At 42.8% G+C, this 27593-nt stretch overlaps 1 protein-coding gene across 2 annotated transcripts in view; it reads right to left on the bottom strand.

Annotated features, from left to right (window-relative positions):
- LOC104929631 (protein jagged-2) overlaps positions 1-9878 on the bottom strand; it is a 51717-nt gene extending 41839 nt beyond the window's left edge. For both annotated transcript variants that reach the window (XM_019260251.2, XM_027278727.1), the window contains exons 1-2: positions 9498-9878; positions 8306-8629 (exon numbers count right to left, since the gene is read on the bottom strand). In XM_019260251.2, coding sequence (XP_019115796.1) covers positions 8306-8629; positions 9498-9566 — 393 coding nt within the window. In that variant the 5' untranslated portion in view covers positions 9567-9878. The remainder of the gene's footprint in view (positions 1-8305; positions 8630-9497) is intronic.
- Between the last annotated feature and the right edge of the window lie 17715 nt (positions 9879-27593).

Genomic DNA, 27593 nt, shown 5'->3' with positions numbered 1-27593 from the left:
TCATGTTGGAAGGAAACCAGTGTTGTGAAGCTGATTGGGGACAGAGTCTCCACCAAGTTTTTCCATGAAGTTACTAGGTATTTCTTTTAAATAGTTATGGTGTTATTAGAAAAGATTTTTTTTTTTTAAATCATTCATTTCGATATGTATGATTAGGACTGATGCTGGTTTAAAAATAAATAATTTATAAGATTTTTATAGCTTATGTGTGAAGGGGTATTAACAAACATCTCTGGAAAGTAAAAACCAATGTCAGGCCAGTAAATCTAGCAACTCGTTTGTCCAATCAGATCTGTCATTTCTGGGAGGTGATAGGGATTGACCCTTCTCGTGTCTTCTAGATCAGGCAGTTGGAGAAAATGGTGGCAGGTAAAGGCAAAGTTTATGAGTAGAAGCACAAGCGAGCATTAGTTTGTTTGGCACAAGTTGGAGAGCCAATAACGTCTTCTTTGCATGGCAGTTAAGACACTTGCTGTTATATGACAACTGCTAGTAAACAGTTTGTGTGGGGGAAAGTACAAATTAATTTTGGGCAAGACGTCCCCTCATTGATTGATACAGTTGGTTTAACTGAGAACAGATGAGTAAACTGTCAGCCTCATTGTAAGAGGTGGATAAACTAAGCTTACTTGGTTTTAAACCTCCACTATGCCATGCCCCGGCATTGACCCCTGCCCAGTCCATTATTTCTATCAGATATGGTGACATTTTACTCATTAAAGTAAGTGGTGAGATCTGGAAAGAAGTCAGACATGTCAAGAAACACAAGTAGGTTGTAGACAAGCCAACATTTTATCCAGGTTATCTAAACCACTTTATTTGGAGGTCAAACTGAAAGTGAGTGTGCATGAACTCCCTCGCCACACTGGAAAAATACACACAACTACTGAAAGTACAGAAGGTCAAAGTTGAAGCGAGAAGTCAATCTATACACTGTAATGGATTTTCACTGCTCATCTTCAGTTTCTCATGTAAATATGTTTGTTTATCGTGAAGGTTTCCATCTTGCCATATATCAACCCAGAACGTTCACGGTATTCTATCGTACACATATAACACATCTGTCGTTTTAGCCGTGTTGTGGATTCAGAAGTATATGAGAGTGTCCCGGGGGTTTCTCCTTAAAATGTGAGGTTGTGTAAATGAGGTTACTGATTTTGGCCCCAGATGTTGAGAAACCCTGCTAAACCTTCACCCAATCAACAGGTTACACAACAACCATGTTGCAGCAGAAGTACAGAAGAACACTGCAGTCATACTTGTCAGGGACAATTTCCATCTGATTTGCCTCGTTTGATTTCTTCAGCATACTTGTGGAAAGCCAAAGGATGAGTCAGGGTGCGTTCATACCAAACGTGTTTGCAGTGGTTTACTTGAACTCTGGAGCGTTTGTGCCTTTAACTCGGTTTATTAGTCCATGAAAAGAATGAAAGTCATGTTAGGAAGTCGTTCATTTTCAGCTACTACTTCATGTGCGCTTTAGTGGGATAAACACCAGAGAAGAAAAATTGCCAAGAAATCTGTCATGCTTAGCTAAAAGTATACTGCATAAAAGCCCTTCTTTAAACAAAAAGATTTACTAATTGGATACCATAGAAGTCAGGTCACGACTCACTAATCCTCAAACCTTGTCCATGATAGGACTCTTCTTCTGACTCCATGCAACTTTGTGAGCCTGAACGAGCCAAATATAAATGTACAGCACAATGATGTTATCCCACTCTGTTTCAGACCAAAGAAAGCAAACTGTAGGTGTGTTCACACCAAAACAAGCTAACAAAACTGAAACATAGGAGCCAATCGATTTCTAACGCACAAAATATGTGGTTTCAGGGTTTTCTCCTGGTAGGTACTCTGAGAGAGAAAGGGAAAGATGGACAAGATACCCAAGGGATATATGAGATATTAGAAGATAAACAAATACAGCAACAATGGAAGGTTTGGTCATGTATAATCTGCACCTCCCTTTTTCTATTTCCCATGCTGCCTTCCTTCTCTTTTGTTCTTTCATAACCTCTCTCTCGCTCAGTGAGGTCCAGCTGAGCTCCATTAGCCCTCTGAACAACTACTGGGAGTCAAGTGGGAAATTAAGCTCTGTGTGTGTGTGTGTGTGTGTGTGTTTGTGTGTGATGCTTTAATCACCACTGCTCACCTCAGTGCTCAGAACGCATGTATTTCATTACCGCTGGCTCGCCTAAATGCACACAAACACACACACACACACACACATACATTATGAGTATACAGTCCCATTTGCACCTGGTATTAGCATGTAATCTGTAAACAGATCTTGTATCTGGATGAGGAAAACAACCGTGTTAATACAAGGTGTAAATGCACACAGAATGTATTGCAATTGGAACGCTATCGGATCAGCGAAACCATATCTGGAGGTGGACTTGACTCGCAATGTGATCGCATCTCAGCAGCTGTCGCGTTTCTTAAGAAAAAAATGCACCGAACAGGCTGGAAGGTCATCTGACTCCATCTCTTCCTGCTATCTCAACCAAGACCTGAAAAAAAGCCTTCCTGAGCCAAACATATTGTGATCTGTAATGACACAATGCCAAAATGTGTCCACAATGTGGAGATAACAAGAAGCATAACGCTCAAAATACAAGGTGTGGATGTACCCATGAAGACAAAAACTCATACACAATAGACTCATATGCATGCCCAAGCTTACATACACCTTATCACCTTTTTCCCAATTGGGGTATGGCATTTGTCCCCAGTTGGACAAGCAGTCCCCAGTTGACTGGTCCTTAGTCAGAAATATGTCCCCAAAGGTAGCCTAAGTCAGAAACACACACACACACAGCAGTGGGCTTGGTGTTAATTCAGTGATATGCCATAGTTATTTACGATTGGCCTGGCAGGTTTCCATTGAAACTGTATATAAGGACATCTCAAACATGGTGCAAGTTCTAAATCAGTGCTCAGTGGAGAATAAACTACCGGTAACCATAACAACAATACCAATGCTTCAAGCAACATTACTAGTTAAGAGGTATAAGACTGATAATTGAGTTTGACATAAATAATGGACTGAAAATACTATTTCACTCACCATTGTCTCTTTGTATGAATAAAATATAATCATATTTAGAATATTCTCATGTTTTAGTTTGTCAAAAAGAATCCCAACTAACTAACTTCATCTCTACTTTTCAACAACATCACATGGTCTTCATGACAGGATAAAAACATGCTAACTCAGTGGCAGTTATGATTTTCTTTCAGGACGTCTTCACTGTACTGAGATCAGTAAAAAAGCTTTTAAGTGGACCTTTAGCTGAGAGTGTTTCCATATCATAACAGTATGAATATGACGCATATATATAATTTTCATTCACACACACACACATGCTGTCTGTCTCATTCTAGTTTGGGGTACCTTGTGGGGACCTGCTATTTTGTCTCCATAGTGTAACTGTGAGAACAGATTTATGTCCCCACAGCGTCATTAATACAAGTACACAAAGCCACCCCTGTAGACACATCAGTCACACATAAAACCAAATTTACCAGCAGCATCAACAATCGATCAGGTGGACAGACCAAGCAGCTAATCACACATTTATACGCCTCTGAACCAGATCAGCTGACATGGAACCAGTGGCAGCGTGGGAAAGATGAGCACGTCCGTGCTGACCGCAGTTAACCGAGCAGAGAGCTTTCAACCGCCTTGCCTGGCCAGCACACACCACGTAACAGAGCCCTGCTGTGGACATCCTGCAGGCTTTTAGACTTATTAAAGACACTCTGAGCAGGGAGGGGATGCAGATGAGGGGTCTGGATTTGTTATTTTACAGAGAGAAACATGTTCCAGGTTAACTTAACCTTTGGAGTTTTGATGTATGAACCAAAAAACATGTCTTGTTGATTTGTATCATGGTTCACCACCTCTCTGGCTGACAATGAAGCCTCAAACTAGAGAGGCTGCACACAGAGTGTAGAAAACATGATGCTTCCAGGTAATTCATTATCGAGAGTGTTTACTTTTTCTCACAAAACAAATGCTAAGCTCTGTGACTCAAAGATATTAATGACAGGAGAATAACCTGTTGCTAAATCAAATACATTACAATGTGTAGAATGGCTACACTGAGGAGAACAAAAAAAAAAAAAGCCTCAGGTGGCTAGCTGGCTCTGACTCCCTAGTTGCGAGCTGACAGTTGTATCTGTGCAGACGTTGCACAGTGATCTACACTCTCGGGTTTGCAATATAGCCAGGTAGCTAATGCTAACGAGGAGCAGATGAATGAGTGAACTGGATGGATCAAGATTTGACTTGGTTGCAGCATCTGGTACTCGCGGCCCATAACACTGGCAGCCTTGCAAGTAGTGCATTCTTTTATTTTTGTTGCACAACTGTTTTGCACATGTAGGCTTAAACAAAATGGCATTTTAGTCTCTCTAGATTTTATAGGATCATCCCTGCACCCCGCCTCTCTTACTGTGCTTTATCGAACACACCTCCAACAACACCAATCCTACACCTCCGTTCACGTGAGTGTCACGCCCTCCTCCTCCACCTCTTCGCCTTTTCCCAAAACTAATCAGCCATGAAAGCATCACCAAACCGAACAGAGGTCCTGATGGAAGCGCAGGCGAGCGTGCCAGGGACGCACTCGGCAAATGAGCCAAACGAGCCAACCGCCGGCAGTGACGGCATCGAGGAAAACAACCGAAGAAGACGACGACTCGCCATCATCCAAAATTGCACTTTGTGATTGCTCACTGATACTTCTCCGGGTGAGGTGATCTTACGCTGGGCACGCTGTAATCATAGCCTGTTTTCCTAATGCTATTTCACTAAAACATTTATTCTAGCAGGAGGAGGAGGAGGAGGTCTCTAAACAACAGCTGTTCCACCTCTGTCCTCTCAGAACTGCCAGGCTGAGGGGGAAATTCTGGCAAGAGTGGGGGCAGAGGGGAAAAAACAGGCCATGAAACTGAAGGAGTACGCACCCTTGATCCTTGATTTACTCACAGAGGGGTGAGGGGAGGACAGCAGCTCTAAAAATACCCCATAAGGAGAGAGGGAGATGAAGAGATGGGGGGTGGAGGTTTGGGTGAGAGGGGGGCAGCAGAGGAGGAAGAGGAGAAGAAGTAAATGCTTGTTTTTGCTTCACTCACTACTGTTAAAAAAAAAAAAGTGACATCTGAAGTTTCTGCATCCTAAAAATACACCACCCTCGTGACAGAAATATCACAAGGAAGCCGGGCGGAGGCTTTTTTTATTTTAAAGGGGGGGCTGCTTCCTCCCTCTTCCCCATCATCTCTCCTTCCCTCGCTCCATCAGTCAATCCCCCCCCCCATCCCTTTCATGAGAAAAGATGTCACTAAAGACCCAAACAGCCCGAGGGCTTAACATGAAGGGGGAATGATCGGCAACAGAGGGGGCAGAACAATGTCCTTCTTCTTTTTTCTTTTTTTTCCGAGCAGCTAATTCATGTCAGGACCAGTGGCCCAGATACCGGGGCCGACCGAAGGAGTCCACTATAGCAGCACCAGAGGCTACAGGCCACGGTCTCGTACAAACACACTCTAGTTATTGACTGTCTGTTGGCCAGAAGCACGCCAGAGTACAAACTGCAGTCTGTGGTTGGAGAAGGACAAGGTTTGGCCTCATGAAGTGTGAGCAGAGTGAGACGTCTGTCTCTTTTTTTTTTTTTTAAGAGAAGATTAGGGGGGTCGCAATGCTGAGGATAACTGTAAAATATTAATATCATGTTAACTGTGTAAATAATCCAGCACCTCTTCAATCACTTCAGTTTCTTTTTGTTCTCTCTTGAAGAACAAGCTATACTTTTGAACAGGAAACATAAAAACTATTAACCTCAGAGATGTTAGATGTGGTCGCACTTCAGGAAAAGCAGTTCATTTACATTCAGAACTCATGATACCCCATGGTCATTTCAGCAAAGATCTGAGGAGAGATGAGTGAAGTGGAGTGATGAGTTTGTTCTGTAACAGGAGCAATAGAGGAGGAATCCCTGTTCCAGGATCAACAGGCATGCTTCAGTTACAATATGATTAGTCGATTCAACTCACTGATTAAAGTCCTTCAAACATTCTCTGTTTTATATGTTTGCAAACTGATATCTGGGAACTGCTGGAAGAATCGTGGACAGATCTCAGGTCGGAGCCCTCAGCAGGTATCGTGTTTGAATTCTTCAGTGCAGCTGTGTCGCACAGACAAATATTAAACAAACACCTTCACGAGAAAACACGATGACATTTTTAAAATGCCTTAAACTACTTTGACCTTGACAGTCTCATCAGAAGAAGCTGCTGAACACTGATACTCTCCTTCCTTTGTGCCCCCTCCTCACACACACACACACACACACAGACACACACACACACACACACTCCTGAGTTCGCCCCCCTCCCAGGCGGATAGTGGAAAATACTGACCCCACACACGCCGAGTGAGACAATGACCCAATAACGGATAGAGCGTGAACCTGAGAGGCGGCGAGGTAAAGGCATCCCCCGGCCCAGATTGACCGGGGATCTTCACTTGTTTGAGTAGTTGGTGACACTGATATCCACCGCCTGTGTCACACACAACTTAGTGGTAACCGTATCCGCCCGCAGGGCCCCAACTTACTACTTCCATCTTCCCGTCTGCTGACAGCTGACCATGGGGAGTGATGAATGGAGAGGTCACGTAGCCAGCCGAGCACACAAAGCACCCGATATGTACGATATGTATGTAGCTGACATGAACACACAGGCGGCCTTTCTGCTTTTTCACAGCAAGTATGTCGGAAGTGAGTTGAATGATTGAACGGTTTAGAAAGAGTTTTACCTCCATCTGATCATTGATTTCACACCATGAAGTGTTTGAATGTTCCAAGTTCCACAATTGGGTTTGCATGTGTCGATTGTTTTCATAATCTGATCAGTTTTTGTCTGTAAAATGTCAAATCTTAAGACAAATGACAATCATACATTCACAGCAACCAATTCAAGTCTTTAAACAGCTTATTTGATCTGAGCAAAAATCCCCAAATATTCAATGTACAACAAAAAGAACAAATCCTCAAACTGGAGAAGCTGAGACTAAAAGTCTCCAAATCATGTGAGAGTCAGTAGTGACATTTTGTTCATCACTGAGTCCTAAAAGGTGTATTTTTCTGGAAGCTCGTGAAACACAATTCAAGGTTTTTCCAAAAAATGAGCATCTGTATCTGCAAAGACAGCATGTGGAATGTGGAAACTCTGAAGAAGAAAATCTTCCCAATAAAAACTAAAATGACTTATATATAATAATAATAAAATCAGGCAATAATCGATTAAGAGTCATAAATCATGTTTCTCTTCATGACTAGATGCTTCAAGCGCTCATTCATGAGCGATCACTGTTACTCCTTCCCAGTTTGCCTAACAATGACTGAGTACTCTTATTTTGACAGCTCACTCAGCTGTTGCAGGAATCAAACCTGTGACGTTTCCTCCACAGGACGTCACTCTCACCACTAAACCTTCTCGATAAATATCTCTTGAGTGTAACAGCAGCAGCTCCTTCAGTCTAACAGAAGCTTTCATGAAGCTCCGCTTGCCAACACTGTTCCTGTTTCCCACGCTGGCTCTCCAAATAAGAGGCTGCAGCGAGTTTTGATTGGCTCTGGCTGCTCTGTTTGGATTAGATAATAAGTTACCTGCCACTTCTTAATCAACACTGGCTTGGAAATCCTTATTTTCTCCCTTCTTCAAACGCTGGCACCACACCCCCCTCCTCTCCCTCCCCTCCACACACTGTAACTGAAGCCACACAAACAGCAGCTTGTTTGGTAACTCATCAAACCGAGACACAAACTGCACCTCCGCTGCGCGTAAAAGTCATGCGTCACGCGCACTCGGGGCATTCGCTTGATCAGAAACACGCTGACATCAACCCAAAAGCTGCGAAAGAGGAATGGGAGGTCCCTCGAGAGATGTTTGATGATGCAGAGACGCGAAAAGTTGCCAAATAATCACGCGAAGGGAAGAATGAGCGGACGAGAGAGAGAATGTGCCACAAATGTGCCAGAACTGTCTTTTGTAAGAGCTGGATGACAGAGTTAAGGCTGCTGCATGACTCCCTTGTGTAATTCTACATTTCTGTACACAGTATGGTCGATTATTGACATGAACTCGTGTTTTATATGTGAGGGAATTAATCTGGCGATGCGTCCAAGTAAATATTTTGCAAACTTTTACGCATTCCTCTTTCCTCTCAAATACGCCTTTTAACGGCAGTAAGCCATGAAATCTCCACTTCCACACAGTGACACCATGATCCACTTACCGGCCACGCGAACTGGAAGGGAATGATGATCTTCCCAGCATCGTTGTTCCGGTTCTGTCCGCTTTTCTGTCCGCCTTTGAACTGAAAAGTATTCCCACCGATAACCTTAGTAGTTTCCGAGCCGTAGGTGCACGGTCCATTGGTCGTGACCTCCGTTTGGTATTCCTTTAAACACACTTTGAAGTATGTGTCGCACTCGTCCGCGCCGCAGTGGCCCTCCGCCGCGCTCTTCTCCGCGTCGCAGCAGTCGCCGTTCAGGAGCTGACCTTTAGGGTTTTCCACCGAAATCAACTGCAGCTCGAAGTAACCCGTGGACTGAGACACCTGAGGAGGACACGAGAGAGAGAGAGAGTGAGAAGGTCTGAAAAGATCTGAAGGAGGAAAGGAGAGAGAGAGTGAGAAGGTCTGAAAAGATCTGAAGGAGGAAAGACTGTCCAGGATTTCTGTCTTTAAAAGGTCGATCGGCTCTAAAAAAGTGACATTTTATGCCAAATATTTATTAAACGGTCAAAAAAAGACATAAAAATCTTCAAAAAGAAACTTATTTTTATTTATTTTTTGGAAAGCACGGCCACTCTGCAGCCCACACAACTGTACATATTGGCACAATTGAACTTCAGGGCTGGATAGTACTCCAGTTCAGCTCACTCTGCAGATCAGGCTGCAGCCGATCACACCACAAATTCACCTGAACTCTGAGCTTTACGCACAATGTTTTTTTTTTTTTTTTTACTTTAACAGAGAAGTGATCAAATACTGAAGCTCTGACTTGTAGAAATGTTCCACGCAGCTGAAGCTGCACTGCAGACACGACAATCAGACACCAATTAACGCTCAACGCTGGCACCGAGCCTTCTGTGATGAAACTTTAGGGATAAACACAAACTTTCATTATTTATTTATTCATTAGCTTTTTGTCTCTGAGGATCAGCTGATTCACGCATCACACAGATCACAGCTCAGCAGATGTCTTTAAAAAAATGAACCGAATGAACCGAAAACTTAATTTATCTCCAGGCAAATTTAGAAAATTCCGACATCACATGATCCAACTGTCGAGCAGGCAATTCAATTAAAGCTGGAATTTAACCTCCGACAAAAAGAAGAGACACACTTGCAGTGGGTTGATGAGTGAAGCCTCCGTTAAAAAACATCAGCTCTCTGTTAAAGTCAGCCAAATAAAAGTTCTCACCTCCGCCCGCAGCGTCAGGAGAAGACACACTAACGAGAAGCACTGCACTTTCCCCAGATTATTCCACATGTCTCCGGCTGCTCAATGTTGGTGACCATCAGGGAAATGAAAAATATGGATGTCTCAATGAGTCAAAAGAATAATAAAGGACGCAGTATCCTCCTCCTCTGTGGTGTCCTGCCGTGGCTGCTCCCCGGGATGCCTCCGGGATGGCTCTGGAGGAGGAAAGGCGCACCGCTGCTGCTGCTGCTGCTGCTGCTGCTGCTGCTTGGTCCAGACGCACAACAAGACGCGCGAACTCAACTTCCCTCAGACGCTCGACGCACTAAACAGCACAGAAGGGGAGCAGCGGTGCGTCTCTGTGGCCCGAAGCCGGAGTCGGTCGCACTCCCCCCCCACACATGATGGACAGCTCCCCTAACTAATCACGAAGCGCCTGGGTGGAACGTTTGTCAGCTGAGAGCCAATCAGGGAGAGGGGCGGGAGAAGGAGTGAGGGGAGGACTGTGATAGATTTATATTAGTTTTCTCACACGGGAGCTTTTAATTGTATTCTTACTTCACTCACAGCGTTCTGTTAATAACATTTACATTTTAGATAAAAACGTTCAAAATGAATCCAGATGAAAATGTTTCTGTTCAAAGTGTCAGACAGAGGCTTGATGCAGAAGATTCCGAGAAACACAAACACTTGAGTTCATGCCGCATGCATGCTGCAGAAGCATGCCGCGTTCAGTGGAGGACACCTGAGCTGCTGAGCGCCGGCCTGCAGGCGGAGGAAACGCGGCTGTTAGCGCCCTCTACTGACCGCTCAGCCCCACACAGACACTGAAAGAGAAGGACAGCCTCTACATGTAATCAGACACTGCACTTTGTAAAGTGTTACTCGTGTACTACTTTATATTTGCATTTTAGTAGGACTGTGTACTTTTACTCCACTCTACTTTGTGTTTCTCTGCATTAAATAAGTTCATCTTCCCTTTCTCACATTTTCCACTCATCTCTAAACATGCAGAGGCGAATATATGATTTTTATCACAGTTAATAAATCTTAATCTGTTGCTATCATCTGTTCACTGCTTCTTTTACTGAAATCTGCTGGGTGATACTTTTCATTGAGTATTCATCCACCTAGAGACACCTTTTAAGTCCCAGCATGTAGCAGGGCTGTCCAAAGAGGGGCTGCCATAAAGTTTGACTTAACCCAGCAGACATAAAAAAAAAAGAAAAAAAGAATGGAAATAAGTTATAATATAACTCTCTCTTTATGCTATTCTTTCAATATGTATGATTCATAATGAATCATTATTTTGCATACGGCAGAGTGCACTTACAGTAATGCACCAGGTATTAATATTTGTGATTTTATGTTTCAGTTTTGGAGAAAGGGTTTTGGCATGCATCACCTGAATTGAAATTCTGTTTTGAGATTTGAGATTTGCAACAACTTCATTTATTCCATTAAAGACGATTCTGTATATGTATGACAGCTTTAATATCACACACTGCACAAAGACACGACATAAAATGTGTAAACAATAAAGTTCCAAACTTCAAGCACAACATTCATGCACTGAAGGACAGCAAAGAACTGTGGTGATTAATTACAGGTGGAACCAACAACATCATAATCTGTTTCATTTAGAGTCATGAGCCTTAGGGCAGATGGCCATCTTAGGGCAGATGGGCAATGTAGTCCCTGTAGGTTCTGGGTCTGCCCTGGGGTCTCCTCCCCGTTGGACATGCTGGAAAGGAAGGCACCCAGGGGCCATCCTGATCAGATACCCAAATCACGTCAGCTGGTAGGAAGGAGCAGAGCCCAGCTCAGTCCAGCTGCCCAGTGGAGGAAGCTTTTTTCGGCCACTTGTATCCACGATCTCATTCTTTCAGTCACCACCCAAAGCTCATGACCATAGGTGAACGTTGGAACATAGATGGACTGGCGAATGGAGAGCTGCAGTCTGCAGTACTACAGACACTGCACCAACCCACTGGTCCACATTTTCCCATGACCTGTCACCAAGAGCCCAGGATACTTGAACTCCTTAGCTTGGGGCAGCAACTCGCTCCCAACGCGGGGGAACTATTCCACCAATCAACAATGACAGTTTTCTTATGACGATCTGATGGAAAATTCAATCATCTGTGTGTTTCCACTTCAGTTTATTAAAACACATCATGTGTATCCAAAGATTCAAACTTACCAGCCTCTGTGATCTGTCTGTTATTCATTAATGGTGAATTCATTGGTTTTTGATCGATCACATTTATTTTGATAAAAACTGCCAGTAACCACAAAAACAATGAAGTTACCTTCCTGCTTTCAGGAAGGTACGCCTAATAGAAAGGACATGAAACAGTGGAGCAGAGGAAAATCTGTGCAGGTGACTCAAACTGATGAGCTACATTCAAATCAGAGAAGTCTTTTTTATTAAAAGATAAGTTCAAGTTATTAGAAACAGAAGAAAAGTCTGCACGGGCCTTCAGTTTGACAGGTAAGCTGAGAATTAAGTTTTTAATAACCTTCTTCAAAATTCGAATCACTGTTTACATAAGAGTATCTCACCTCGACTGTTTGCTTTTTTTTATAAAGTGATATTGTTGTTATTGGTACCACACTGGGAAATTCAAATCATTGCAGCAGCCCTGGAGTATTTACAGTCATTGTGAAACTATTTTGGACACCTGCAAGCCACTCAACACAATGGAGCTCTGTGAACCCAGAGCCTGGAGCTTTATTTACACTTTTGGGGGCAATGTGGCAATACATTTACAAGCAAGTCACTTGTGTTTTTAGGAATCATGTTCATACAGCACGTTGCTGCATAGGTCAGGGTTCATTTCAAATTAAGATTTCGTGGTGTTATATGGTGTGGTGTAAGCTAATGATGTTTTGGTCAATTTTATTGCCATATGTCTGACACAATATTATGGGATGTCATATAAATAATCAGTTTTAAAGACATTTCATGTGTCGTGTCTATGGATTCTGAGCTTTTCATGTGTCACCATTAAAGATGCTGCATTTTAGGAGTTTTGGACGCGCAGGAATGATGACGTCATCCCTGTCAGATGATCTTCATCATCATGGTAAAAATAATCAATGACTTTTAATGTCGTAGTCAGGTGGCCGTCTTCACGGTAACAATAATGTGACATAAAACGTGGTTAATATTGTAAAACAGAGTTTGGTTAGGTTTAGGAAGAGATGAAAGTCATTCAGACATATGTGAGTTAAGTACATGATTTACATAACTAACTAAATACTCAAATGGTGAAGGTTTTGGTTTAACAAACAGCAGTGTCGTGGGTGTGTTTGTTCGAGCATCATCCATACGTTGACTTCGTCGCTCTTTGAACGACGTTTTCACCACATCGCCTTTGTTTACAATTTCTGAACCATTTGAGTTTTGCTTTGGTGAACGCAAACCGGACCAGCTGAAGAACTGAAACAGTGTATCATTGTTGCATTGTTGGATTCAGGAACAGACCATTAGGTGTGAACCTGCCTTTAGACTCTACAGTCATGCTAACGGCTGTATCGAGGCACCGCAATGCTTAATGCTAACATTAGCTTCAATGTTTACACCTTAGTTCAGTGTGCTAGCATGCTAATATTTGCTTTGCTTATTAAAGTACAGCTGAGGCTGAGATGAAAAGTCAAGAGATCATCAGAGTTATCACAGATCTTCCTGAGGGGGTCAGTAGGATTCATCCTCTGAGCATTAACACATGGACAGAATTTGGTGCCAAAGCGTCGGTTAGATGTAGTGAAAGTGATGACTGAATGAGCTGAATGTTTAGATACGTTGTTATTAATCTGAAGTATTTTGCATAATTGTCAAGTATAAATCTTCTCCCGGTCCCATGAGTTGTGTTTTCAGGATATGTTTGACATTTCTGCCACATTTGAGACCATTTCAACGTTATTTTTAAGACTCTCAGCAGCATGAAAACCCTGTCAATCTGTTACTTCCAGCATGCAGAGAAGATTTCCTGTTCAACACACTCGCCTTTCATTTGTGCAAGCGGGACAGACCCACAGCATCTCAGATGGCGGGCCAAAGGTCTGTCTAATAAGACAGCTGTTTCTCCGCATACAGATCTCTTCTGCTGCAGGTTCAGCTCCAGCAGACAGTGGATCAGTTCTGCAGGCCAGTCAGTCAGCGGCTGCAGGACGGACTCGGACAGGTGGCCTCTGACACCCTGCAGCAGATGTTTCCTCCCAGGGAAGCAGGTGCGGACACCCACACTCACACATTTTGTCATTGGCGCATGTTTGCGTACTTATTCACATGCCTGCACACTGACACAAACGTCTTGTGTTCATCTCTTATCAGCAGTGATAAGGAAGCATGGGAAGTGCTGCTCAGACAGATAAACAAAGGGAAGTAATGAGGTTAATTAGCTGCTTAAAACTCAGTGGACTGATTAGAGCAGAGGATCAATGGTCACTTCGATATGTTTATATGATGCAGGTCTAATTAAATACTTACTACTAGTATATCCAACATGAGATGAGCTCTTCAAATAAAAACAACTTGTGTTTTTATTGTGTCATCAGCCACGTTGAGAGCCAAAGATGTGTTCAAAAGAAGCTGTGAAGTGAAGCCAACACAGGAAGTGCCAAAAACTGCAGTTCCTCAAATGTCCACGTGAGTCAGTCTCCATAAGTCCCCATGTTAGAATGTTCACAGCAGAAATAAACATGTTTACAGCCTGGTACAAAATCATGGTCTGGTTCCAGGAACTAGGTTTCATTCAGATCGTCTCAGCTCCACCTCTCTGCCCATTTCTAGATTAGCCAGGAGCCAGCAGAGGCAGGACTGAGCTGAGCGCCACCACACTGAGCTTTACAACGACTCTTCAGAAACCTGTTGGGGACATCACGGAGACTACGTCCAGGTTTTAGACAGTCTGTGGTAAATTAGTATGCCCACATGAAAGATGACTTCGGTAAATAGAGCTCATCGCTGCATCTACAAATGAACAGCATCCAGAAACACTGCCACTAAGCTCATCTGAGACCGGCTGACAGAAAGTCTTCTGACAGGTCCATGTTTCACATGGATGAATTAAAGTTTTACTCTGTGTCCCAATTTCTTTGGAATTGGAGTTGTAGGATTTATGGGCATCTAGCAGTGTAGGTACAGATTGCAACCCCCTTGCCTTCCCCTGTCATTCCATGTGAAACGCTCTAAAGGCCTGATCTAGAGCCAGTGTTCAGTTTGTCCATTCTAGGCTACTGTAAATAAAAGTTTCATTGTAAGGTAACAAAAACATCATGACTCTTATTTTCAGAAGAGTAAACACTAATGAGAACAGAGTTATGGAAATTATATTCTGTAAATATGATATAATATATAATAATCAAAGAAGCCGTTTAAAAAAGGATCCTCACACTGTGTAAAGTTCAGTCTGTGCAGATCTGCTGTACATGTTGATGTTTGGTTCAGAGACAGAAGAGTAGAACCTGAAAAAAAAAACTGTTTTCATATTCGGCAGCTGAATGTTTGAAGGATTAAGAAACTCTGCAGGAGATAAAGTCCCATCTCACATTGCCGGGGCCTCTAATGCTGAACAAAGACTAAACAAGAGCCGAGCTGAAGTCTACACACACTGATCTGATCTGCTGTCCTGCAGTGCAGATATGATGCTGCTGTTTACGAGGACCACACTGCGTCGAGCTGAAGTCATGATGTAAAAAAAATGTGGATTCTGACTTTAAACGTGTTCATACAGAGCTCAAGATCTGAGATTCTGTGGGCTGTCATTACTCTAAAACGTGACCTCTCTACAGTATATAGTTCTGCACTATAGATTTACAGTTTATTCTACATTGTGCGTATGTCCTGCACTGCTTTACAAGCTCGGGTCCGCCTCTGCACCAATCCCTCTGCTACAAATTCCTGCACATTAATCACAACTGATGATTAAAGTAATTGTGGCTCTGATGACTGTTTTTACGATCTGAGTGGACATGAAATATTCAAATTTATCCGTCTGTCAAGTCCTGAGTCAGCGCTACAGGTGAGTACAGCGTGTTCGTACCTGCACAGGCGAAGTCAGTGATTTTTATTTTTTTGACTCCCGTTCACATTTTATAGCCACATTCTGTCCGTCTGATGGCTTCACTCGCATTACAAGAACCAACCCTCTGCACAAAGTGGGTCTAACGTTTCCGGATTCACATCATCTACGCATGGAGGAACTTATTTCAGAACTCAGGATTAAATTAGAAAGATAAAATGTGCCACTTTGCAAATGACAGTGATCAGAAAATGAATCAGAATCCAAACATTCACACCTTTAACTGTCTGTGCTCTTTTTTTGATCCCACACTGTGAACTAATTATCCTTTGGGATAATTAACACTTAACTTTCATAATTAACGATTCATTTTGGTATTTTTTAGTTTCAAAGGGGCAACAAAATCTGAATTTAATCCAGTACTAAGGTTGGCTTCAAAGTGCTATTTGTGGGCAACCGTGCCACAGTCATTCAAAATGACTTTTTAATCACTGAGGCTCAGATTGTTCGTTGAAGTGAAATAAACACTTTCTGCTCCGTCACTTTTTGTTGGATCCGCTGTGAGTCTAACCAAGTCTCGTTCTGAAATCTCAGGAGAGGTGAGGTGACTTGATCCTCAGGTCGTGTTGTCAGACATTTAGAATCACAATCTGAGACCATCAGTGGCAAAAATCTGCATTTTTAATGGACGCATTTCAACTGTGCGTAATTATGACGTAACATGTGTCTTATGATGAAACACAGACTGTTTTGATAATCGATTAATTATTTGAATTCAGCTTCCCAGTTGTGAATATTTTCTGATTTCTATTGACATTATATGGAGCAAACAAATGATCTCTCTCGTGTCTGATTGAGAAAATAATCTACAGATGAGCATCAGCCCTCGTTTGCAGTTTGTTTTGAAAAAAAATTGGACTGTGGATGTGCGTAAGACCAGTTCAAGAGAAATAAAGATGTTTTTGAACATGAGAGGACTTCCCCTGGATATGTCGTCCATCTCTTTCACTTCCTCAAATATAGCTGCCAGTATTACAGGATCTCATACGAACACAAACATATTCTGAAAGGTCTGCTGGTGACTCATTCAAACCAGTAAAATTCTGAGTAAAAATCACTTTCTCAGTGCGGGTATGACATTTATTTCCTACTCTGACATTGGACTCTTCAGATCTCTGTGATTTCCCTCTCTGATCTCTCTCTGTTTCGTTTTGACTCGCGAGCTCCTGTTTTTCCAGGGGTCTCGTTGAAAATCAAACCAAAAACACAATCGCGTTTCACCTTCGCCCACAGCTGCTGCACACAATGTTGAATGCAACAGGACACAGACAGGCTGAGGGCTGAGAGGGCTGCCATAGAAACGTTTACAAGTCCCGTCCTGAAGAATGCAAACAGAGCTCTTATCTGACAAAAGAGTAAACTTTAGACAGTCTTGTTGCGGCTTGCCTATGTGGTCTTTCAACTACAATGCGGCACATTGGAGGATCATTTTCTCAGAATGGGTGATTGTCTTAGTTTTTCAATCCTTCCATAACCCAGCAACTTGAATAAAAATGCCTTCTTGTCTCCAGGAAGAGCTCGGGAGGGGGGTGAAAAAAGAAGAAGAAGAAGAAGAAGAAAGGATTACATGCAACCGCACACTCAGTGCCTTGCTCAGGGGCATGTGAATCTGGTGGTGATGTAGTTCAGGGAGTGGAGAGAGTTAATGATTCACTCTCCGGTTCCCGGCAGGGGTTTAAACGTGTGATGCTCAATTCCCAGCGACTAACCGTCTGACAAATCACTGCTGCTCGTCACAGGGCGGGGTGACAGTCTTGGTCAACTATAGCTGTGAGCTGTCGAGAGGAGCAGGCGGGGGGGTTGCATCAGGTGAAGTTATCGGTCGGTCTGAGGCGAGCATCTCACACTAAGATGTGGATCAGCGCCTGGAGGCAAAGCTTCAGTGATGGTGATCCTTGTCAGACTCGGAGGAGAATAAAAACAACAACAAAAGGGAATGTGTCTCTGTCTGTGGTGTGCTGTGCTTTTCAATAGTGAGAAGCAAACATGGTCAGCATATGAACAAAAAGGAGACAAAATACTGATACAGTGACTGAACATTGATCTGTGACGAGAAAATGGTAAATTTAGTTTCTTGGATGTGAGCTTCACGACGACTCTTCACAAATCTGTGGGGGACGTCACGGAGACTACGTCCAGGTTTTAGACAGTCTGCGGGGACGTCACGGAGACTACGGCCAGGTTTTAGACAGTCTGTGGGGGGCGTCACGGAGACTACGGCCAGGTTTTAGACAGTCTGTGGGGCACTGGTCTTGGACACTTCTTGCAGTAGACAAAGGTGGTGTTCACCACAGAATGAGAATGTAGGCATCCGCCCTCTGAAGACAGCGTCACAGTCTGACAGCTCTGTGACCTCCTGCAGGTAAGCCATGTCAAGAAAGTGGAAACCTGATTTGACCTCAGTCTGCACCTCCTCCTCACCTCCTGCTTCAGAGGCTTAGACCTACCTCCTGAGTGAGCTGTTGGGACAGGCACTCACTATTCACAATTTTCAATCTACACACCCACACACATATTTTCATAGCTTACGCTGCCTGTATAAACACTCCTGATAATAAAATAATGACATCATTTTTCTGAATAATTGGGAGCTGATCAATCGGCTCCATCAGACTGCAGGTTGATGTGGATATATTTAATCTGACACACATCTGTCCACTGTGTTTCTACAGTAACCAAGTACAGACAAACTAAACACTAGATAGGGACTTTCACGGCTTTCACACTATTTGTGGCCGCTGTAGGTTCTCCTTTACACTAGGAAGCGGAGGGTGAGGTGAGGGGGTTGCAATCAATGTTCCCTCTAAGCCTCTAATCGCGCACTGCTCGCACATTCTCAGCGCACTAGAAGATCTATGCAGCGCATAAAATAAAATCCAACATAAACTGTAAATTAATTGGACTAATAACACTTTTTCTGTACCATTTTGCAATGTAACTCAGTGAGTGACAGGTGTCAATGATACGATACAGTTCACTTACGCTACGCAGCCAATCATGGCATTGACAGTACTTGCATACGTGCCCTGCCCATAAGCCCCGTGGCTCCGTGCAGGTTATCTAGGTGCGGTGGAGTTAAGAGACACAAATGCTAACTCTTTATCATGGCGAAACGAACGAGTAGTGACACATCCACTCATCAAGCCAAAGTAAAAAAAAGAAGTGCGGTTCTTTTAAGATGGAATGGCTGTCGGAGTATGTGCAAACAGAAGAACAAGCCAAAAGTAAACTAATGGAAACTGCTGCTGTAATTTGATTCTTTTAATAAGCCATGAAACTTGCCATGATCCCAGGTTGTTGTGTTACTGGTGCGTGGCCACAGCGTGCACATCTGACGTTGCTGTTGTGTGTATGCCCAGACACGTGAAATTAAAGGGAACATTGGTTGCAATCAACTACATTGCTAGATACCCCTAAATCCTACAAAGTGGACCTTTGAGAGCCTTAAAGCTACAGATCCACATGCCAAAAACCTGCTTAATGAGTAATGCGGTGATAAAACTGCGAGAAGGCGATCGCCACTTTGTGCACGCAGCTAAGTTTTGCACGCCGACCTGTTCAGACTTGTGCTTGATACTGAAAACATTGGGCTTTAAAAAGTTCTCGGAACGTGGAGGCTTACATTATGAATGTGGCCTTTGTGCAGCTCAGCGTTGACTGAATGACTAAATGTATAAATTTATATTTTTAGAGAAATTCTGAAGAACTGAAATTATTGAAATCTAATTAATGTAGCTGTCTCTGTCACATGAGGTGTCTGTGGTTTTTCCAGTGAACAGCATTACTCTGAAAACCACAAATATTTGACCTCAAAGGAACACACATGCGCACATGCATACACACACATGCACACAAAAACCCTCTAACTTGTAGAAATCATATAACACATGACACAGTCCATCATAAAATGCCTTCACACAATGACGCAAACACACAAAAATCCCAGACACTGCAGGACACACCCATCTACACCCACAAACACATACTTAACACAGACGCCCACACAGGGCAGGTGGCAGGTGAGCAGGTGGATTCAGTTCCTCTGAGCTGAGGTCAGTGTGTGAGCAGCAGCAGCAGCAGGTGCAGCCGCTCTAATCCAAAGGTGTGTGTCTGATAACACTGGAGACATGATGGTTTACTGCCTTTGTCAGCTGCTGCAAGCAGGACTGCAACCTTTACACCTGTCTGTCTGTCTGTCTGTCTGTCTGTCTGTCTGTCTTTGCAGCGGGAGGCACTGCAGGCCTTGTAACTTTGTGCTCCGGGTCGGGAGAAGTACGTAACGCTTTACGGCACTAAGTCACACAGCAGCAACTATTTGACTGATTTTGGTGAAACTGGATCATATTTTATGGAGGAAATGTTTTCTGGTTTTCCCTCTGATGTCCTCCGGCTGCTCCGCCTCAACTCTCTGTGATTTACAGAGTTTATGATGGACAGTGAAGTAAACTGCTGCCAACTGTAGCTGCTGTTAGCTAATGTTAGCTCAGTTTGTTAGCTGGGCTGCCCAGACTGTGAGTTCAGAACAAACTCCATGAAGACAGCTCCACTTTGATAGAAATTCACTTTAAAACAAACAACAAGCTTCTGTCTGACCCAGACACACACTCACCATGGCAGAAGTACCGTCTGCCGCAGAGTCGTCGTCAGTGGCAACACTAATTTTGCTCAAAAAACCAAATTCGTTTCAAACTTGTTTCAGTCTAGTTTTTACTTCAGCAGTATTATGTTTATGATGCACCAAACAACATTATAAGTAATTAATAAGTATTTAGAACTTGTACAAATACATCACAGTTCATAAAAATAATAATAATAAGAAAAGTAGTATCACGATAATACCCAGAACCATGATACTTTGTCTGGTATAGTATCGTGGTTACTCATTTTGGCATCGTGACAACTCTAGTGTGGAGGTGAGAATATTAAGCAGGGTTTGAACTTCCGCTGGTTGTTGCTCTGTCAAATTGCCTGCCTGCCTGCCTGCCTGCCTGCCGGCCTGCCTGCCTGCCGGCCTGCCTGCCTGCCTGCCATCAGTTTGACAGAAGAATGTTAATCGTTGGATGAGGATCTCTCTGGAAGAGCAGGAGGATGTGCTTTAGGAGAAGGATGAACTACCTTGATAAGCTTGCTGCCACTATGAAATGGACGGACGGATGGCCGGATGGCCGACTACCGACAACCTACTACCACTTTAAAGTTTTGTACCAGAGACACTAAAGGAAAGAACGAGAAAGGCAAAAAGTGGGATGGTTTCTTATGACACAGAGCTCATTCTTCTTCTTTAGCTCTGGCACTTTATTGGAACTGTAATTGTAAAATGATACCGAGCCCTTATAAACAGTTAGAGGGGAAGTTATATCTCAATTCATTAGGAGGCCAAAAAAAATGTTGGATTTTCATGAAGACACACCTTTTCTTCCATCATGTTTTAGCACTCTGACTGATAGCAGATGTTATGCCGAGTGTCTCTCACCTCGCTGCAGGTCGGTGGAGGCCACAGGCTTTGATTTCAGCACTAAAACCTCCTAACAAGGCCAAAAACACAAAGCAGGTCCTTGTCATCTTACACAGCAGCATATGGGTCCCGGTTCCCACACCCAGCTCCATGTAAACATCTCATTAAGCTCTGCAGGGTGGAGAGCCCTCAGCTCTAAAGAGGAAGGAACAAAACGACAGCAACCCCCTCCCTCCCCACAGACAGTGTCAATTAGGCCCCTGTCTGAGATTGCTGGCTGGAGGTGTTGCAGGTCCTGTGAAGCTACAGGTAATCACTGCAAATGAATACCTGCATGAGCTCTAGGGGCTTTCTGTGAACTCTGTGGAGGCTTTTGAAAAGGTATGGACGAGGCCCCCTGCATCCTGCACACCTGAGACGTCAGATCAGTGAGCGCATGGATCAAATATTTATGTGCTGAACATTTGTACAAGCACAAGCATTTTATAATGAGTACACACTGAAGACAAAGACTTCTGATCCTCTGAGCTGGAGCCCTGTCTGTCTCTGTGGAACAAGGCAAAAATGAACATTAAGTGGTACCAAGACGAATCCTTGTTGTTTGTTCAGTTACTGCAAGCTCTTCTGGTCTGTAAATACCTGTTATGTAATAAAATACATTTGATTCAGTCAATAAAAAATAAAAAGTGAGTCTCCAGTAGTTCCTTATGGTATCATCAGTATCTTTGTGCTGTTCTGATGGCCCTCTGCAGATAGTGCTGGAGGAATCATCACTTTCTCTGTGTTTTATCCACTCGCTGCTACGGACTGTGAGTGTGAATGAACACTTGACATTCTTTGATGATGAGATGAGGATGAAGACAGCGCGGCTGTGGGTAACTTCACAGCTTGACTAGGTGAGAACGAAATTCTTTGTGCATTGTGTTTTCAAACAGACTGACAGTTTACAGGAAATACACTCCTTTTGTGAGGAACGGTGCTCCTGTGACTGAACACAGAGAAACAAGTGATTAAAGCAACATTAGAGAGAAACTGGTATTTTTGCAGTTCAGTTTTTCAGTTTCCTTGTGTAATCCCACTGTGGTAAATATGGACAGCTGTACTCGAGTATTTGTTCTGATTACATTACTTCTGATCAAAAACTCGACAACTGTGCTAACAGCCAAACATCAACAAGGTCAACAACAGCAGACCCAGCAGCAGCTGATATCACTGACTAGTCCAGCAGCAGAAGCTGAGCCCAGTTTCATTGCCCACTCACCCAGCTCCGGTTCTTGCCTGACACCGCCTTCACTCCCCGTCAGCATTACTCCACAACCCCTGCCTGAAAACCTCCTCTTTACTACCCCGGTGCTCTGAGCTCACACTCTGGGCAGCCCGGCTAACAAACTGAGCTAACAGCAGCTACAGTTGTCAGCAGTTTACTTCACTGTCCATCAGGAAACTCTGTAAATCACAGAGAGTTGAGGCGGAGCAACTTAGTGTAGCATCAACATGCTTTAACATCAGTTAGTTTATGAGAGCAAAGTGGAAGGATTGTGACTCCTCACATCCGACATGAATCTAGAGAAATGTTCTATTGCATACTTAGATTTCTCTGTATTGTTGTCTATAATTTTAACTTTATTTCAATATCCATCCATATCATATCTATAATTAGATAATCTTTTTATACACACACACATAATGTAATATAATACATATTATAATATGTCTTTTGTGGTCGGCTGTTGGTTTCAATAAAAACATAAAAAGACATTTGAAAGAAATTGTGTGGCTTTTCGTTCCAAGTAGAAGTGCAGATTTTTATATATAAGTCTGTTTGAACTGTGTTACTGATGATTATCTGCAAAACTGGAGATAATCATCAGTAACTTGAAGAAACTTGCTCTTACAGGAGCTGAGAAAATGTATACAAAGTTTGTGGGGTGTTGTTTAGCTCAGTCGGTAGAGCATTAGCCCCATGTATGAAGGCTCAGTACTTGCCGTGGCAGCCCAGGGTTTGAATCTGTATTCTTTCTTTTTTTTTCTTTTTTACACAAAGTTTGTCCTGAAGCTAAAAGGAGACCCAAAGAAGAGAATACCAACACTCCGACAGTGCACCTTTCAGGCTCCAGCAGAAGCAGCAGCATGCTGGAGCCTCATAAAGCCAGACTTCCTGACCTGAAGAATGCCATTTGGTCTAAACATGTTAGTTTTTTTCTGACAGTCTTACATCGGCCTACGTTTTCTCTTGTTTTCTTTTTTTCTTCAGCATAACATCCTTGGTGGGAGGTGAGCTGGGATGCGGGAGAGGCTTCATTTTCACTACCATCACCATATCCACAACCAGGAGCAACAAGTGTGTGCTTGACTGCATATTTGTGGAGGTGGGCATGTTTGCTTTGGCTCACACAAATATTTCTGGTTAGGTACAGTAGATGATGGCCCACTCCGGCTGGATCCACCGGAAATAAGCTGCTGAACAAGGCATGAATCTTCTCTTTTCACTAGAAATATATTTGCACATTATTTTTTTACTTTTTCTCTTTCATCAACAGAGATGGGAGGAGTTTAGAAACTTGGCTCCCTACTGCTTGATGGGGATGGAAATCTGAGCTATGCTCATATCTAGATTATGATTCATTACGTCGACTCTGAGCTCAGGCTGCATTCAAGTGGCAGCGCAGGGGAAAAAATACATATTGTCTCAGGGCAACAGCGCTGTATGCGTCTGCGTTTACAGCCTAGTGGTAAATGATTGAGGTGTCCTTTCAAGGCAAAGCACGCCATTGTTTCGCTAACAATCCACAATCTGACGCAGGAAGTGATACACAGGACACAAATACAATGAACCAGCCTGGCTGCGGGTTCACGACAACAGAACGGCGGCTCCACGGAACAGTGGGAAAATGTTCCTGTGTGCTCTCTGGAGCACCCAAACGCACACAAACACAATGCAGATGTGGAAAGGACTCACAAATACTGTACAAAAAGATGTCACGTACCAAACCTGCAGTGCTCGTGCATGCACACATTTCACTCCGTCATGACTTTTTGGTGCTGACAAGACTTAGAGATAATTGCAGAAATCCTTAAACAAAAATGTTGTGATGATTTAAGCATCGCAGGTACTGCAGGACACCAAAGACCTGAATCTTTGGAACCGATCCAAGCAGAGGAGCCTCTCCTCAAAACACTTGACATTCCCCTCTGTCCAACCTTCCTCCTGAACTTGGACCTGATCCACGTCTCGTCTTAAAAAAAGAGAAACGCTTTTCCTGCCAGCTTTTTATTCCTTTATTTAGCTTTTCTATTATTTATAAAGCACGTGGGAACAATCGGGTGGTCGTCTAAGAGCTGCGTTGTTTGCTAGAAGTTAAATGATGTAATCTTGTGAAGTCAAATTGTGGATGCAGGATAGCTTGGGATGTTTATGGCCGAACTTACTGTTGAACCTGTGCAGTAAACCTGCAGTGTCCGAAACAGAATAAAAGCTTAAAAATTGAATCACACCTGGTGAAGAGAAGGTGGACAAAGTTAGAACTATATGTAGCTATGACTGGAGCTATTTTTTGACAAACAGTTGGAGCATTTTACTACACAGGTATCTTCTTGGGCTTTTATTCCAGCTTATTTTACCCCTGTGGAGAGGGGCAGCGACAAAATAGATCACAGACAGCTAAAAAAGGCTCACCTAAAAATCTAATTTAAGTGTACACTATGTTTAGGACATTTCCACCGCTTTTCCAACAAGAAATTGAAACCTTAATTATTTTGCTCTTACCGAAAACCAGCAGACTCCCTCGATAAAAACATTTCACTGTACTCCGTCTGCAGCACCTAACGTTTGTTCATATGCAAACTAACATGTTAATACACCAAAGTTACGCAATAACACAAATGAGCTAACCAAGTGAGCAGTTGTGCAAGGTACAATACTGTTTTTGTCAATGAAGTCTGGAGACTTTGAAGACAGCATAGATCAGTATCAGAGGTTTGGTTTCCTTGTTTCTAAAGGGCTGTCTGATGGCAAAGATAGAACAGTGAAAATATTATTAATATAGCTCACACTCAGACTGATATTGACTTTTAGCTGAGCCTTTTTTAGCTGTCTAAAATGTATTATGTTGCTGCCCCACACCTCCACAGGGGTAATAAAAGTGGTAAGATAAGCTGGAATAAAAGCCAAAGAACATACCCCGCGACTGACAGGTAAATTTGGCTTTGAGGCTTTTCGAGTCAAACCAAGCAGCACGGGGGTAAACCACACTCGACTGTGTTCTCTTCTCACCGCACACTCTCTGTTCTCTGTTTACCATCAACACAGGTAAGAGCCTTCTCAAACTCTGAGTTTGTTTGTCTGTCTTTGGTCTCTTCTCTTCTTTAGAAAATAAACTCTTTGTCAGAGGATTCTTGATCTAATCGCTCTGAAACTCGATGAAGCATAGCTGCATGATTCTCTCCAGAATACTTGGGAAATACATGGGAAAGTGCTCAATGTTTGAACTTTAAGTGTGTGTTTGTTTGGGGTGGGAAAACTAACAAATATCCTTCTTCATCTAAGGTTCTTTCCTAACCATGCCCGTGGTAGTACTAAGATGAGATTTTATACAAAAAAGGAAACACACTATCATTTCTTTTGCCTCTTTGCAGATTTTCTAAATTCGTGTTGTTTTAATCATTCTTTATTTAGATGCTCATCAAGCTGGAAGCTCTTGTTAATGTGAAGTGTGAAGCACAGAGCTCTGACATGGCCTTGACACCACAGAGCAGCGCTGATTATGCAGAGAGAGAGAAAAAAGAAAAGAGCGACTATGGCAATCTGATAGGAATGCCGCTGGAATTCCCCGGAATCCCCCGCCCCCCCATCACTGTTCCCAAATCCATAAGGAGTTTTAATGTGCAGCACAATGGACAAGGGGAGCTATTCTGCGACCATAATGCAAGGAAACGTTACCTCAGTGCAAAAAATGTCAGGACTATAGAGGCCCCCAGTCCTGGAAACAATCAGTGAGGAAGCTGAGGCAGGTGCCCACCTCCTGTGAAAATATCCTACTGCGACATGAAGAGGGAAGGGCCGGGCATGTCACTGTCGACAGCAGCGGGGCAGAAGAGCAATTAAACCATAAAAAGTCATAACTGCTCTGCACCACAAATTAACACCACGCTGTGTGCCATAAAGCACAGGCACTCACATACAGGGGAGCATAAATGAATGCACTAAAGTACTGTTCACAGTTATAATACAAGTTCATCACACTAACATGTTTTAGCAGTGCAACGTATGGCATCCAAAGTATTTATGCAGGCTACTATCGTATTATAGTTAGTTGTTAAAATGTTAACATGAAGGCTAAAAGGATCTTCAGATGGATTCTGAAGCAGACAGATAGTCAGTGCAGAGACTTTAAAATTGGTGTAATGTGTCTTTTCTTTCTGGTGCTGCTGAGTTTTGGAGAAACTGTTGGAAAGTAGAGCATTACAATAGTCGATTCTGCAGTAATAATGGTGTGCATTAGTGTCTCTGTTGCACTCTGGAAACATTCCTAAATGATAAAATAGGCATTCTTAATTATGTTTCTAATATGAGATTGAGGGTGAGAACTAAGATTTGAATCAAACATATCTCCCAGGTTTTTTACTTGTTGACAGGGTTTTATGTTCAGTGCTTGTAGTTTCGTATTTAGGTTCTCTCTCTGTGCTTCAGTACCAATAACTAAACTTTAGTTTTGTCCTCACTGAGCTGTAGAAAATATTCTGTCATCCATAACAGTCACCCATCAGGAGACGCTGCAATGTAAAGCTGCGTGTCATCAGCATAGCTATGAAAATTAAAGCCGTGTCTCCTGGTGACGTTCCCATGTGGCAGCATGTTAAAGTTAAACATATATATATATATATATATATAACTGATCTTTGGGGAACGCTACAATTCATTTTTGAGCTTATTAAATAACATTCCATTCATAACTGTAGTTCCCCCTGGAGCCACTGTGTCATTTTAATGCTGGAATTCGTCACTGCTTCTATATCCAACATGTACGAAAATATTCGGCCAATGAAACAAAGATCTTTCTGTTAAGATTCATTTCTGATCAGAGTTGTATTTTTATTTGTCGGATATTGTGTTTGACAGACCTGGGCAATCCTGACCCAGTTCATGGTCCCCGGGCCAAAGAACAAACACCTGACTTAACTTGGTTGAATAGCTACAAGGCGTAGTCAGCAGCGTGTGGAAGCCTGCAGTCCTCCCAGATTTACAGTCTTCTCAAATCAGCTGAAAGCAGGTGTTTGGGATAAGGATAAGATACTGGAACTGCAGCATGTTTGAGTTTCTCCCATTAATGTCCAGACATGTGACAGATGGTTTCATTTGATGATATTTTTAGATATCGTTGACACTTCTGCACTAAACTCAATTAAATGGAGCTAGAATGAATTTCATATTTTGTGCCTAAAAATTGAACAGCTTGACCTCACTGATCTAAGGTCTGTCTGTACTTGTATGTGGGTTTGTGAAACATCTTCAGTCCAAAAAATATAGACTGCATTTAGCAAAAAGAACGTCTT

This window comes from Larimichthys crocea, chromosome V, assembly GCF_000972845.2.
Source record: "Larimichthys crocea isolate SSNF chromosome V, L_crocea_2.0, whole genome shotgun sequence".
NCBI classification, from domain to species: Eukaryota; Metazoa; Chordata; class Actinopteri; family Sciaenidae; genus Larimichthys; species Larimichthys crocea.
The sequence above is the reverse complement of the archived record's forward strand: the minus strand, read 5'-3'. Positions and strand labels throughout refer to the sequence as shown.